Source organism: Pempheris klunzingeri, chromosome 23, assembly GCF_042242105.1.
Source record: "Pempheris klunzingeri isolate RE-2024b chromosome 23, fPemKlu1.hap1, whole genome shotgun sequence".
Lineage (NCBI taxonomy): Eukaryota > Metazoa > Chordata > Actinopteri > Acropomatiformes > Pempheridae > Pempheris > Pempheris klunzingeri.
In genome coordinates, this window is record NC_092034.1 from 15,125,540 (window position 1) to 15,139,102 (window position 13,563).

Below are 13,563 nucleotides of genomic sequence, written 5' to 3' on the forward strand. Positions count from 1 at the left end.
GGAGGCTGAAAATCTTATAGACCGCAACAGATACAACCGCAGAGCTGACAGGGATTATATGCTGCATCACAAGAATGATAATAACAGAGGGGAGGCTGCTGTGACATTCAGGTGGCTCAGTGTTTAGGTTAGCTAAAAGCACTGAGAAAAGCTCTTGTTCTGCTTCAAGAAGTGGGACAGAAAAGCTTTATCAGCAGTATATCTCTCTGCAGTGTGGCTTTAATGGCAAGGTCCAATGCTTACGTGTCGGCCGCAAGGGCCCAAAACATTGACGCAAAACTTTCCCAATGCCCAGCCATGGCACTGAAGTCCAAAGTGTGAGTTGTGACGGTGCCGAGGTGGACAGTGTCCTCTGGGATTGCTGACCTTTCCTAGAAAAGCGTGGCATTCTGTCCTATCAACAACACATATTTGAAGACCGTTCAAGCCTCTGTAGTCTTGGCCTATCTTTAAGAGAGTCACACGACTGGGCCACGATCCAAAAAGATGTGTCGCTGTGTCACTAATATTATTTCAGAATGCTTTGCCGTGATGTCGATCTATAAGCCCTTGGTAAAGCTGTCATTATACTCTAAGACAGTGACTAATTTGGACTGTGCTAATTATGGTACAGAATCAAAAGTACAGAGATAATTCAATTTCCCAGACTAATGGGATGTTTGAGTTAATAATTTCTAGTGGAGCACAGGCCTTACATTATGTAGGGATGGTTAAAAATGTTGCCTTTGTTCTAGATATGGCCCTATAAACACGAAGAGGAGCACTATGCACAGCAGTACACCATGTTCCATCACTGCCATGGGGCGTGTTGCCACACAGAGGGCCAGTAAGTAGGTCTGAACAATTTATTTTCATCAGTCTAACACTGACAGGCTGAGGTTTCACTGATCAATGACTTGCACTGCAGGCTTGAAGGACTTACTGTTGTTGGACTTGAGATCCCGGTGGATAACAGGAACGATGGCCTCGCTGTGCAGGTACAACATCCCTCTGGCTATCTGCACGGCCCAGTTGACCAGGACGTGTGGCGGGATGCGACGCCCGGCCAGCGCACGGCTCAGCGGCCCACCTGAGGCGTACTCCATGATGAGGCACAGGTTGGGTTCCTGCAAGCAGACGCCCTTCAGGGCAATGATGTTGGGGTGAGTGAGCATAGCGAACAAACGCGCCTCCTGAGTGACGTTCTGAGCCGTCACGCTGATGTCCTCGTCCGGGTCTTGTCGGGCGGCCTTCACGGCCACCAGCGAGCCTCTCCATGTTCCGCGGTAGACCTTTCCAAAGCCGCCGACCCCGATGACCTCCTCCAGGCTCAGCTCCCTGAAATCCACCGCCTCTGGTACGAAATCGCCCACGACAGCCGGGCCAAGCTCGCCCACCACACCACTGCCCGGAAGTTTCCCATATCCATTTGGCTTGAAGGAACCGTAGTTGGATGGGAAGATGCCCACCTTGTTGTTGACCTTACCGGCCCACCAGCCCTCGTCTCCTGATATCTCAGAGTCCAGAGACAGGACTTCCACCAGGTCACCTTTACGCAAGGTGAGCTCATCTTTACAGGAAGCCTCATAGTCAAATAAGGCTGTCCACACAGGGTTGGTGAAGTTCCCTTTTTGTGACTGATCCAAATTTTTCCAGTTGGACAGTGGGCCACGGCTGAATATGTTCTTCAGCGGCTCCATGGAGCCTCAAGCAGATGTTTTGACTGGATCAGATTTTGCACCCCAAGGGTTTGAAAATAAAGTACAAAGGAGTACTTTATTGCGCCTCGCTCCCTTTCCTGTCTTTCTTGTTGGTTCATCAGGGACCAGTGAAATGTGTTCAAAAGCTTGACCAACAAGCGGGCTTACAGGAGAGGATTCAAAGAAAACTGAGCGGCAAGTGTCTTTCATTCGTCTCAACATTCAAACCCATAAGCTCCTCGTTTGAAAATGCAGAACCAGTTGGGAAATTGCCTTCGTTTGATTTAGTGTTTCAGATGTGAGAAAGGCAGCACCGTCTCCACTGGATTTCTCTCCGTTCATGTGATGTGGTTTCCTTAAACATGGTCTGAGCAGAATATCATTCCACCAGTCTGTACTGAAGAGGCTCCTGGATCACCTCTGTAAGGGGAAAGTAACTCTTCTCTGCCCTCATTCAGATTTGCCACCTGTTGAGCTCTGATTTCCAAACCTGAAACTTTAAGGGCTCGTACAGAACCGTCCGAGGCTTGTTAGAAAACACAACTGCGACTCCAAATCAAGGTTCCACTTAACGTCCAGCGGTCCAGTTCGAGTTTTTTTTTTTTTTTTTATGTATTTTTAGCCATTAAGTGCAGCGGCCACCACAAGCAGGAAGCGCTGAGAAGCGGAGAAGAATAGCAGGAAAGGAGCATTCAGTCCAGCCAACCAGTGTTTTACGACAAGTTTCAGGGCTGACCAGTTCGCATTATTAAGCCCAAATCTCCAATAAACGCGTCCGAGCGCAACTTTGCGGCGCTCCCGCAGGAAATCCCGCATCCCTTTGCGCGAGAGTATCCATACTTAAGGTGTTGTCAGAAGCACGAGACGAGCTGGGCTTTATCACAGCAGAAAAAAAGTTCGGACTTGGGAACAGGAAGAGCTGTCCGGCTGAGCTTCCAGAGAGAAAGGCGCAGCAGACACAAACCCCCGTTAGTTCCTCACTGCGGCTGAGCGCGTGGCCTGCTCCTGCTCCTGCTCCTGCTCCGCGCGCCCGTTGTTCCAGTCGGTGTCCGAACAGCGCGACGACTCCATCATAACTCCTGATGATATTCCTCCTCCTCCTCTTCCTCGGTCAGCGTTCGCTCGTCAGGACCTCGAACCACTTCTACGTCTGTGCTTACAGTCGGCGCAGAGGGTGGCGCTTCAAAACTTTTTCTCTCCCCACAGGAAAAGAGTCAGATGACAGGACGCCGTCAAGCCGGACACAGCATGCGATTACATATCCGGTGATGACTGTCAAAATAACGTTCAACAGGAACTCAACAACTGTTATGACTTTTGTATTTAAGCACTCGTTCAAATAAGTAGACAATACACCATAGTGCAATACCTATATCTTAATATATCATATCATATATATCATTGAAGGAAACACAGTCTAACTCGAATGACATAAATTATATTATGTCAAGATATTTTTATGTGTGCAATAAATTCTAAGAGAAAGGTTACTAAGTGATCAATAACCACTGCAATACATAAGGTGGTGACTTTAATTGCATCCCCTGTATAGATTTTTGGTCATTTTTACTTGATTTAGCTTTTTATTGCAGTAAAAGGTAAAAAAAAAAAAAAAAAATGAGAATGTGGTTTCGACCGCTATGAATTCTGCTAACAAGTCAAAGTGAAATAACAGAATCAAAAAGCTACAGGTGCACAACATTTAACAGTGATGAAGTAGTTTTCAGCATATTATTTCATCGTCTGAGTAACAGGATTCATTTAAAGCAAATATATATATAAGCATCCAATTATTGTGTATTTGAAGTACGAGACTTTTATTTTGGATTCACAGCTTTCCTGTATTTTCATTGCCTTTTACAATGAAGCTTTACAACTACTGCTGGGCCAGAACGCTGGACGTATGTCAAGCTGCAGAAAATAACTCTAAAAAAATAACAAAGAAGGGGAAGTGATTGCCTTCAAATTAAAAGAATATATATAGTTGTTTTTTTACTTCTCGATAACAGTAGTAAGCAAATTTGGTTGTGTGTTATTTTATGATGTAATTCTGACAATTTGGGACGTTAAAATACATTTGAGTCATTTTTATTCACGAGAGACTTTTTTCTTGGCCACACAGCACTATTTAATGTACCTTTTATTTTGAAATTCAGCCTAGAAATGCTATTTGTTTATTATGGCTCACTTGATGGTGGTAACAGGTGGTAAATAAACCAGTAGAACTAGTTGTCTTCAACATGTTTGTCATGTATGTGTGTTCAGCAGTGTTATTTTACACACTCAGCATATATTCTGTACAGTAATGTGTTTTATATGGATTTTATGTGCCATAATGGTTGTTTGCTGTTTACACCCCGGTTGTTTCTCTACTCCCATCTGCTGTGACCATAACACTGAAGTGTCATCCTGTTGAATCAGCTGAGTGATATTCAGTCCAAATACTCAAGGACAGCAGTTCATTTAAACTTGTCCCCATAGTTGAAGAAGAGAGGATAAACTGCTTCCTTTGAAGAAACATTTGAAGATTTTCTTTTGGCTGGTGTTACTTTGAATTGAAGCTTCAAGCTTCTCTTCAAACAACGCATTTAAAGCCATTAGCATATGGCTGGTTTAATGTTCTTTATGCGGTTTAATGGGCTTCTTACCCGACCGAGGTGGAGGAGCTGCTACTGGAATTTCACTGAAGTAGAGTTGAGTTTACTGCTGTACAATTCTAATTAAGATAAAGTCAAATGTAGCTCATTTAAAAGTTTTATTCCAGGGAGAATACTCTGGCTTTCAGTATCATCGTTCTACTGAGAGTTCGGCTGAGGAGCTCTGGCAAAAGTAAGAGCGATGTACAGCCAGACTTGCTTCTAAACTGAATCGACTAATCAATGGCTTGCTACTGGCCACATTCTGATGCAATATTTATGAAAAGACTACAAATTTGTCCTCCTCTGCTGCAGCCTTTCTATAAGGGAGCCTATTTCCACTGGGAAAAGAAAAAACGATATGAAGAAGTCCAAACTTTGGCTTATAATTAACAGTCTCTCATAATTTGGATCAACCCCGTGTATTCCTTGTTTTTATCATGCATAACTTTTATGCTTGTTTTTTCTTTTCCCAGTGGAAACGGGCTCCCATACAAGAAAAACACTCTTTCAAGTAAAAGTGCTCGTTTCAAACTAGAGCCACTCAGCGTCTTATTAGATGACATGATCATAATCTGACACAAACAAGGTCGATAAGGTCGATTTCACTCTAGGTTACATTTATTTCCACAACTATTTTGATCTCAAAAGTATTTCTTTTGAAGACGCTAGTCTTAAATAGGTTCTAAATATATAGTGTCATTTTCAAAATCAGGCTCAGTGGAGTTTAGAAAAACAGCTGCGCACTCTTTTAGCAAATGTTACTCAAACAGGAGGAAATCGTGAATTTGTAGGGAACTATTTTCAGCTGCGGATTGATACGCATTTGGTGCTCTAGTGAGTATGTATTCAGCAGGATGGTACATGTAGGACTGAGTCTAGCATTACCAGTTCAGTCACCACGGGCAACCCATCCCTGACGACCAATGTTAGGGTGGCTTAGTTTACGGTGACTAATCCACTGCTGCAGATTATTGTCATTAGACGGTTTGGCCACTTTGTAAAATTGGCTTCAAAGCCTGGTGCACTTCCTGGGGGCTTGTTTGAGCCCCACCCAAAAAATGGTTAACAGTCTAACTCAGTTGTTATGAGCAGCCATTGTCTACCATATATAATATGCTGAGGAACAAATCTCTGAATTTGCTTAACATGGACCTTAAATAGTTTTTGGACCATATTGGAGCTCAGTTGTTAATAGGATACATTCATTGTTGGTTTTGGTGTCTTTCTTGGACCCATGTCTAATAGTATATACTGTATGTGCTCTTTCCTGTGTTTGTTGTGGCAGACTGGTTTATAATTTCCATATTAAGTTCTCCATTGTGAGGAAATATACTATATAAATAGATTGCCGTGCCTTACTTTGTGTCTATTCAGGACACCCTCCATGGTGAAGGGGGGACATGATGCTCAAAAAGTATTAAGGACGAGCCTCGAGAGACGAATGTGTTTGTCTCCAGTTTCAAGGCATTTTAAACATGTGCTTTCCAAGTACCCACACAGTGAAAGGCTGTAATCCTTGAAAAAGGTCAGGGAATTCCTTTTTGCCACTTTTTCCCATGTTTCCAAAAGCGCAGAGCTCTTAAAAGTCCGTGGCTTCATGGGAGGGGATGGGAATCAGAGGGCCACCTTTGGCCTCGGCGGCTGCTGTGTGGAAACAGTGTGCTTCCTTCTGTTAGCCCATTGATGGCTCCCCCTCCCCTCCCTCCTTCCCTGCCCCACGGCTGCTGTTTGTTTGGACACAGACCTCCTAAAGTCAACCACCTACGCCGCCCTCCCCCTCCGACCTCCTCCCTCTTCCACACACACACACATACACTGCTAACCCCACCCACCTCACAGTCCGCTGAGTCAACGCTTGTGCAGGAAGGATGCAGTTGTTTTTGCGGCCCCGGCTCAGGGTTGCTTGGTCGGTTGGGTGGGGGGGGTAAAAGAGGCGGATGCTTTTACACGACAAAATGGACTGTTTAAAAAATAAAGAACGCAGGAGGAAGAGGAAAGGGGTTGGACACACACACACACACACAGGGCCAGATTTTCTAGCTACTCTGAAAGTGTGTCCATGATGGTAACAATCGCTTCTCTGTGAACACCTTTTCCACAAACCTGTACTGTCTTGTACTTATCTGATTCAAATACCAGAAGGACGCTGCAATGTAGAGGATAAATACCAGCCATTGTCCTTCAGGTTGCATGAGTCACTGGCCTGTAAATCAACGTGAGAAGCATGGGAAGCTTTTTTATGACTGTAAAATACACAAAGTAAAGAAATCAAAGGTGCAAGGAGGCACAACATCCAGTCAGGACTACAAAGGATGCATTCCATGCCTGCGAAATGGAAAGGAGTCAGGTTTTGCCCTTCCAGCCGGCAAACAAAGAAACGTGTCTAAAGGTAAATGCCGGTGCAGATGTGCTTGATGCGTAGAGCGTTTCAGGCTGTTCATCTGATGTGGAAACAAATCTAAAACAAGGGTTGCTTTTTTTTTTTTTAATTGAAATATGAACTTTATTTCACCCATACAAAATAAAAAGAATGTTAAAAGTTTACAATACAGTGTCAACAACTGTCTATTCGGAAACATTTCATACTGAGACTGACACATAAATGGGAGCCCTATCTCTGCTTTCAATGGATACATTTAAAACAAGCTAAAAGAGGGGAAAAAATGTTGAAGATAAAGGAGAAAGTTTAAAAAAAAAAAAAAAAAAATTGGAGGGGTGGCCAGAATAGAAATTAGAGAGGACAAAGGAGACAAACAACTTTAAAAACAAAGTTATGGTCCAAGAGTCAAGGTATACTTCTGTCGGGCAATTCAGGGGAAATTAATGGTAATATAAAATAATGTATGAGGTCCAGCTGCCAGAGCGACTACCCTCTGACAGCATCGACAACAACAAACAAAATGGAAATCATTAGCCTGCTGATATGGTTGACTTCGACTGTGGTTGTGGAGATTTACAGATCTCGATAAAAACGTGAATTAAAAATAGAAACTAATTCAAAAAAGCCCTGGTTAGCTAACCTATAGTAAAATTACACCTGCCTCCGCGTTTTTTCCTTGCTCACTTCGTAATGTGTACGACAGAGGATTGAGGAAGAAAGAAAAGTGCCAAACGAAAAAGCTACAAGGCAACACAAACCTCACCTATTCTGCCTGCGGGGGCTCATGGCCAAAACAGTGATGACTGCCATTTTTAATTGTCAAAATAGAGAGACTGACTTGTTAAAAAACATCCTCGTTGGATTCTCCTCTACAATAAAATAAAACCTTTTTTTTAAAAAAAAAAAAAAAAGAAAAGAAAATTAAAACACATAATATACAACCAGGTTTCTGTCTCCTGCGGCTGTGTCTCTAACTGCCGGCTGCCGAGGGCTTTCCTGTCACCGGGCAGTGATGAAGAGTCTTTCCCTCCTCTGATGAGAGCGCCCGCCGTGAGAGCAACTTAAGAAATTGAAGATAATGTTGAAAATAATGTTGAAAGTGTGTATGTGTGTGTGAGTGGTGGAGGAGGAGGGAGGAGGGAGCTAAGAGTCATAGTCTTCGTCGTCATCCTCGTTTTTGTGCGGCGCGGGGGCTGGGGGAGGTGGCGCGACGCTCATCATGGAGGGGTGGGGGGCGAAGGCCATGCCACCCTGGGGCTGTGCTGGAGCCATGCCGCCCATTGAGACCATGTTGCCCATGTGCATGTACTGGGGAGGTGCGTTTGAGCTGCGGGGGAGCAGGCAGACGTGCAGATCAGGTGTTAGTCAGGTCCAATCAAATCAAATGTACTCCCCATTTAACCTTCAGCATTACAGAGCTTTGCTGAATACCCGATTCTGATTGGTCATTCCACGGTGCGTTACTTCTGTATAGCAGAACGTTGCTATGTACAACAGACCGTTGCTATGGACCTAGTTCTGAGTGCGGAAGCAATAAAATCATTTTAGAATCAATAAAACTGATTTTAAGTATCTCGTGTCAAACTGTTAATTTCTTTAGTACAAATTGTAATGCACATAACAAGTGTTGTTTTAGCACCATCTACCTCCACAGTGTCCATCAAAAGCCTAATAACTGTTCTGTGTGTCCTATATTTGGTCATTTTGGTGTGAACATATTACACTCTGCTTACAATGAGAAAGTAATGTGGAGCTGGGACAGTTTCTGGTGGAAAAACAGCGCCCTCTCCCTGGATTTGGTTGTAAAGCACTCCACCAGGTAGGTGGCCCACAACGGTTTCATTTACAATAGGGCTTCCAGTGGCCATATTTAGAGCCAAACATCTGATCAGTCACTGATCAGTCACCTTGGAGGACACAGACGTGTCCCCTTGCAATGATGGAGTATACTCTGTTTGGGTGCAAAAGCTGACACACACATTTTATGGCATCAGTGGAGTTGGAGCCCCATCAGCTGTCAGTGGATAAACCCCAAATCTTACATATCATTCCCTAACTTACATCCCTGATGCTTGAAATGTTTGATTTCTAGATCTGTTCTTGAATGCACTGTAGCGAGTGACGGACAGTGAGCTCACCGATGTAATGCAGTCTCACTTTAACGGTAGACGTGATGGAGTGCTGACAAATTGTTTTCTGCTGCATATCTCAACTGTGCTGTATGAGTGTGTCTTTGGTAAACCCATCATAGACTGTCAATACTTTATAACTTATGTAAATAATTGTTTATGTTATTAAAACACTGCTGGCGTCATCAAGCCGATAAAATGATGGCTCTTTGGTGGCTTTTAAGTGAATGATGATTATTGCTTTATTCCATCACGGCGTTTTGGAGTGTTTTCTATTTTCTCACAGCCGGCACCAGTGATGGATCTGACAACTTATTTTGACAAAGTTTTAATTACGGCCCATTGTGGGCGTGAGGGCTTGCAGCTGGCACGGATGAATGTTGGAAATATCAGAGACGAGACAGCTGGTGTGATCGCTGCTGTTGTTGCGCAAAGATTTTTTTCCCCCTTCTTCCTCTTTTTCATCAAATAACGAGGGGAAGTGATTTTTAGACTGATCACACCTAAGAAGAACCTCCTTAACAACGTAAGATCAGTCCACTCAAAGTATCTAATACTTCATTAAAATGTGTCGCCTGTCTTTGAGAATAGGGGATTAGAGGAAAATTAACTGGTCATGAATCTACAGTGTGTCAATACATGAGGGCTGTGTAAATACCTGTGGAACCTGGACGCAGCCTGCAGATTTGTGCTTGACTGAGAGCCGTCCTCCTCGTCTCCATCTGTCTCGCTGTCTTCAGAGTCGTCCTGTTTCCAGCACAAGAAACACACCTGTGAGCCTTCTTACCTCACAAGCACACAAACCCCCTGACGTTGTATGGAGTTAGATATAAATCAGAGAAATTCTTTTTTTGTGTGTGCGTGTTTTTTTTTTTTTTTTTTAAATCGGTTTAGCTTTGCCTGTTAATGTAAGGGTGTCTACACTGTGATATTCTTTAACACATTCATGATAAAACTGCCTTCGTTGTACAGCAAGCAGTCATCAAGGTAAGTTAGCAGACCGACTCGCTTAGCTACTGCAATTACGGCAGAAGTCAGCTAGCAACCTAAATATATATACATATACCTGAATTTCTACTCATAAAACCTCAGATAGACATTGGCCTCTGCATCCAAACTGAGTCCCACCTCTTGCTCCGACTCTGTGCCGGACAACTTCTTGTCCTTGCCTTTGGAACCAGCCCCTCCATTCTTGCGGCCTGATCCTGGTTTTCGACCCCTGCGGAGTAGCAAAAAACAGAAAGGGTGAATCGTTATGTCAAAAGTACATTCTGGAAAGGTTAAAGTCACGGTCGTGCTACAAGATTCTACAGAATCTCCTTGACTGGAATGAATAAATGACTGGCCTCTTTGGTGTGTGGACTGGAAGCTGGTCACACCAGGCAACAACTGGTTGAAAATTCTTCAGCCAGAATTATACAAAACCCCCATTTTTGGGAATATGTCTGAGGGTTTGTTCTCTGTAGAAAACAGTTACTGATATTTATAGATGCATTTTGTGGTGAGACACTTTTGTTTTTCTAAAATGTCAGAAAACAGCCACACTGAGTTTCAAATGACTTCCCCTAAAGGTGCTTTGCTCAGGTCTACCAAAAATCTAACGTATTGTGCAGAAACACTAATTTAACAGATGTTCGACATTTTCAGTTGCATAAGCAGAGTCGTTCTGCAGCATAAATCTTCAGGGAGCGTCATGGCCCCCCCAGCACCGTGCAGATGAACAGAGACAATTCTGATGCTGGGAATAATGTGGCCGGTGCTACTGCTGGAGATCACTTTGAGCCATTTATAGTCAGAGATGCAGTGACTCCACATGCCTCATTCCCACAGCTGAGACAAAGAGTCTAAATATTTGAAGCTAACAACCACTTTAAACTAAATCACCATCGACTCAGCTACACTCTTTAGTGAAAAGTCTCTTTTAATTTACATGTCATTCTCCGCCAAGCTCCCTACTTCAATTTGGCTGCGGTGGCAGTGTTGACAATCAATACTGCTTTTTCTTCTCTACAATCCCCGATAATTAAAAATGAAAATGTGCCCTCTGTTGTTGTTTTTTTTTCTTTCTTTTTTGTAATTAATCTATCATCCCAAAACAAAGTTGTTCCTGGAAAAGGCGGGGATGAACTGAATGAATAATTGACTAATCAAGTGATAATCCAGATTAATGAGTCAAACGTGGCTGCGTGAAACAGCGGTGGGACACAGCAATCATCATGTAATCATTGACGTGGGAGGTTTGTGAAATCTAACCTTGCAGATCTGAGTTTCCTGGTGTCAGCTTTGAAGTGTTGACTGTTTAACTCCTTGGTAGTCATGGTAACTCACAAACGTGTGTGTGTGTGTGTGTGAGAGATACCTGCGAGGAACCTTTTCTCCTCCCCCTTCGGTGTGGTTCTCTTCCCCCTCGCCCTGCATGTCTGGCACCGTTGCCACCAGGTCTTTTAAGAAATCAAACTGTTGCTCCAGCTCAATACACTGCTTTCTGTGGACACACACACACACACACACACACACACACACACACACACACAAGTTTTAAAAGAGCGCACCGCTTTCTGCAGACTCACATGCATTCTGAATTCAGCAAAAAAGTCAGGCTCAAACAGACCAAGAGATAAATAGGGATTATATATTCATTTTGACGACACGCAGAATCTGAGTCACACAGTAAGATTCTCCTGGCAGCTGAATCTTACGCACGACCAGGAATACATTCAGACACAAGGGATTGGGCTATGTGTTGCAAATTCACCGCGCATCACTATCACGGTAACGCTAGCATCAAAGGAACTCCCACAATATACCGTGCAGAATAATGGGGTGCCCTAAAGCGTCTTAACTAAATCCAAAGGAAATTATGACATAACACCTTTCCAGCTACATGGATCCAAAATCTAATTACATCTTTAATAAGATTTCCTGTTATTATCCAATTGCCTGAATTCACATATATGGCGCGTCAATCAGAATGAGGTGAGCAAAGGATGACTCCCAAAGAAGTCCAACACAGTGCAATGTGGACTAGGTTCTTTATCAAGTAGCACACAGATGCCAAAACTTACAGATGTGATGTTGTCATTGTCTTTGCATTCCTAGACTGGGTGACTTGACAGGCCTTTGTAAGCAATGATTCCAAAAAAAGCTCCAGGGCTCTCGCTGATGTCCCGGTTAAGGAAGTTATGATGCAGCAGGTCTGTGTCCTTTCTTTAAAACACATCCACTTACATTGTCTCATGCCGTAAATGCAGGGACTAAAATCATACAAATCTTAAAGTTAAAAACATGAACATCCTGCTTGAGCTGATGGTGGGACAATCATAATAATGAATAAAACAGACTACAAAGATCACCTTCCACCGCTTATGCCAGTTATTTAATACCTAGAAACTGAATAACAATGCATAACAGTTTGTAGTTTTTACAGTCATTACTTCTTTTTCAATCAGAGTCTAGAAAATATCAAAAACAAGATGAAAAATGCCCATCAAAAGTTCCCAGGGCCCAAAATGATTTCTCCATGTCTTGTTTTGTCTGACCAACAGACCAAAACCTACAATATTTACTTTACTATGATTTTAAAATCAGAAAAAGCAGCCGGTCTTTACAATGGAGGAGCCAGAAGCGCGACCGCTGACCAAATTATGCTTGATGAGTTTTCTGCTGATTTAAATGATTGATCATGTAACTGTTTCAGCTCTAAATGCACCCATCAGTTCGATGTCCCTTGTCAAAATGAATGGTACAATTTAGACACATGTAAAATCATTCTGTACATTCAATAAACATGCAGGTACAGATGAAAGCTTAAAACTTGTCATGTGAAGACATTTGGCAGGAAGGATACAAATAATAACAGGTACTGCTGCAGCCACTTTGCCTATTTCTTCATCTGTCTGCATAATCTTCTTAATCCTTGCCTGTAATGAGAAAAGGTTTAGTTTTACGTAGCTGTGCACAGTGAGTGATCATTTTGATTATAAATGCAGTTAAAGACAGCTTCCTGGGGGACAAAACCCAATTCCTGTTAACTAAAATGTCACCAAAATAGAGTACAACCCGTTTGTAAGCCGTCGGATCGCGATAAGGACTTTCATAGCATACATGGTTTAAACTCAGCCTTGAAGTCATCTTAATCAGATTGTGCATACCTTCACAGTTTTATAAATATCCACCTACTGACAACTGATTTCTTCAGATTTACAATGTTCATATTTACTTAGCTTGTCATGCTAAAAACAACGGTTATTAGTGGGCTCGCTGGCTAACGAGCGTCGCACGCCTGAAATGTAAAGTTAAGTTAGCTTGTTCAATGAAACCAACGACGTCAGTACAACATTATTAAAGTAATTTACATTTTAGTTATAAATAGCTTGCGCTCTCTAGTTTGCTTGTTAGCTCTCAAACAGGCCGAATCCCATTCAAGCTAGCAAAAGAAGTTAGCTTTCCATCACACAGTTTGCTACCGTTAGCTAGCCTTAACACCGGTTCGGCAAAGTTTAAACTTACCGGGGGGAATCTGGCGTTGTATTTCTTCTTTTTGCTGGGCATAATTAATTTACCTGGATGGCTAACCTCAAATAAAACGCAATAAATCCTGGAGTATTATTCTATATCATACATAAATCACCTCCACCGCGCACACACTAGATAGCAGTAGCTAAGCGGCTAACTCATTAGCTCGTCGTCGTCACTCGCTCCGTGTTTCCTGGCAGGTCAGCTCGGTTCCGCAGGGT

General features: G+C 42.9%; 2 protein-coding genes across 2 annotated transcripts in view; both read right to left on the reverse strand.

The window, feature by feature from the left end:
* The window catches only part of LOC139222987 (mitogen-activated protein kinase kinase kinase 11-like), a 35,778-nt gene extending 33,619 nt beyond the window's left edge, over positions 1 to 2,159 (reverse strand). The window contains exon 1 of the mRNA XM_070854908.1: positions 923 to 2,159. Coding sequence (XP_070711009.1) covers positions 923 to 1,679 — 757 coding nt within the window. The 5' untranslated portion in view covers positions 1,680 to 2,159. The remainder of the gene's footprint in view (positions 1 to 922) is intronic.
* Positions 2,160 to 6,788: 4,629 nt separating this feature from the next.
* On the reverse strand, positions 6,789 to 13,507 carry drap1 (DR1-associated protein 1 (negative cofactor 2 alpha)). The gene is made up of 7 exons (XM_070854645.1): positions 13,337 to 13,507; positions 12,675 to 12,747; positions 11,893 to 11,986; positions 11,187 to 11,312; positions 9,956 to 10,046; positions 9,486 to 9,574; positions 6,789 to 8,025 (listed from the first exon to the last, which is right to left on the reverse strand). The coding sequence occupies exons 1-7, from the start codon at positions 13,376 to 13,378 to the stop codon at positions 7,842 to 7,844; spliced, it is 699 nt and encodes a 232-aa protein (XP_070710746.1). The 5' UTR covers positions 13,379 to 13,507; the 3' UTR covers positions 6,789 to 7,841.
* Positions 13,508 to 13,563: the final 56 nt, after the last annotated feature.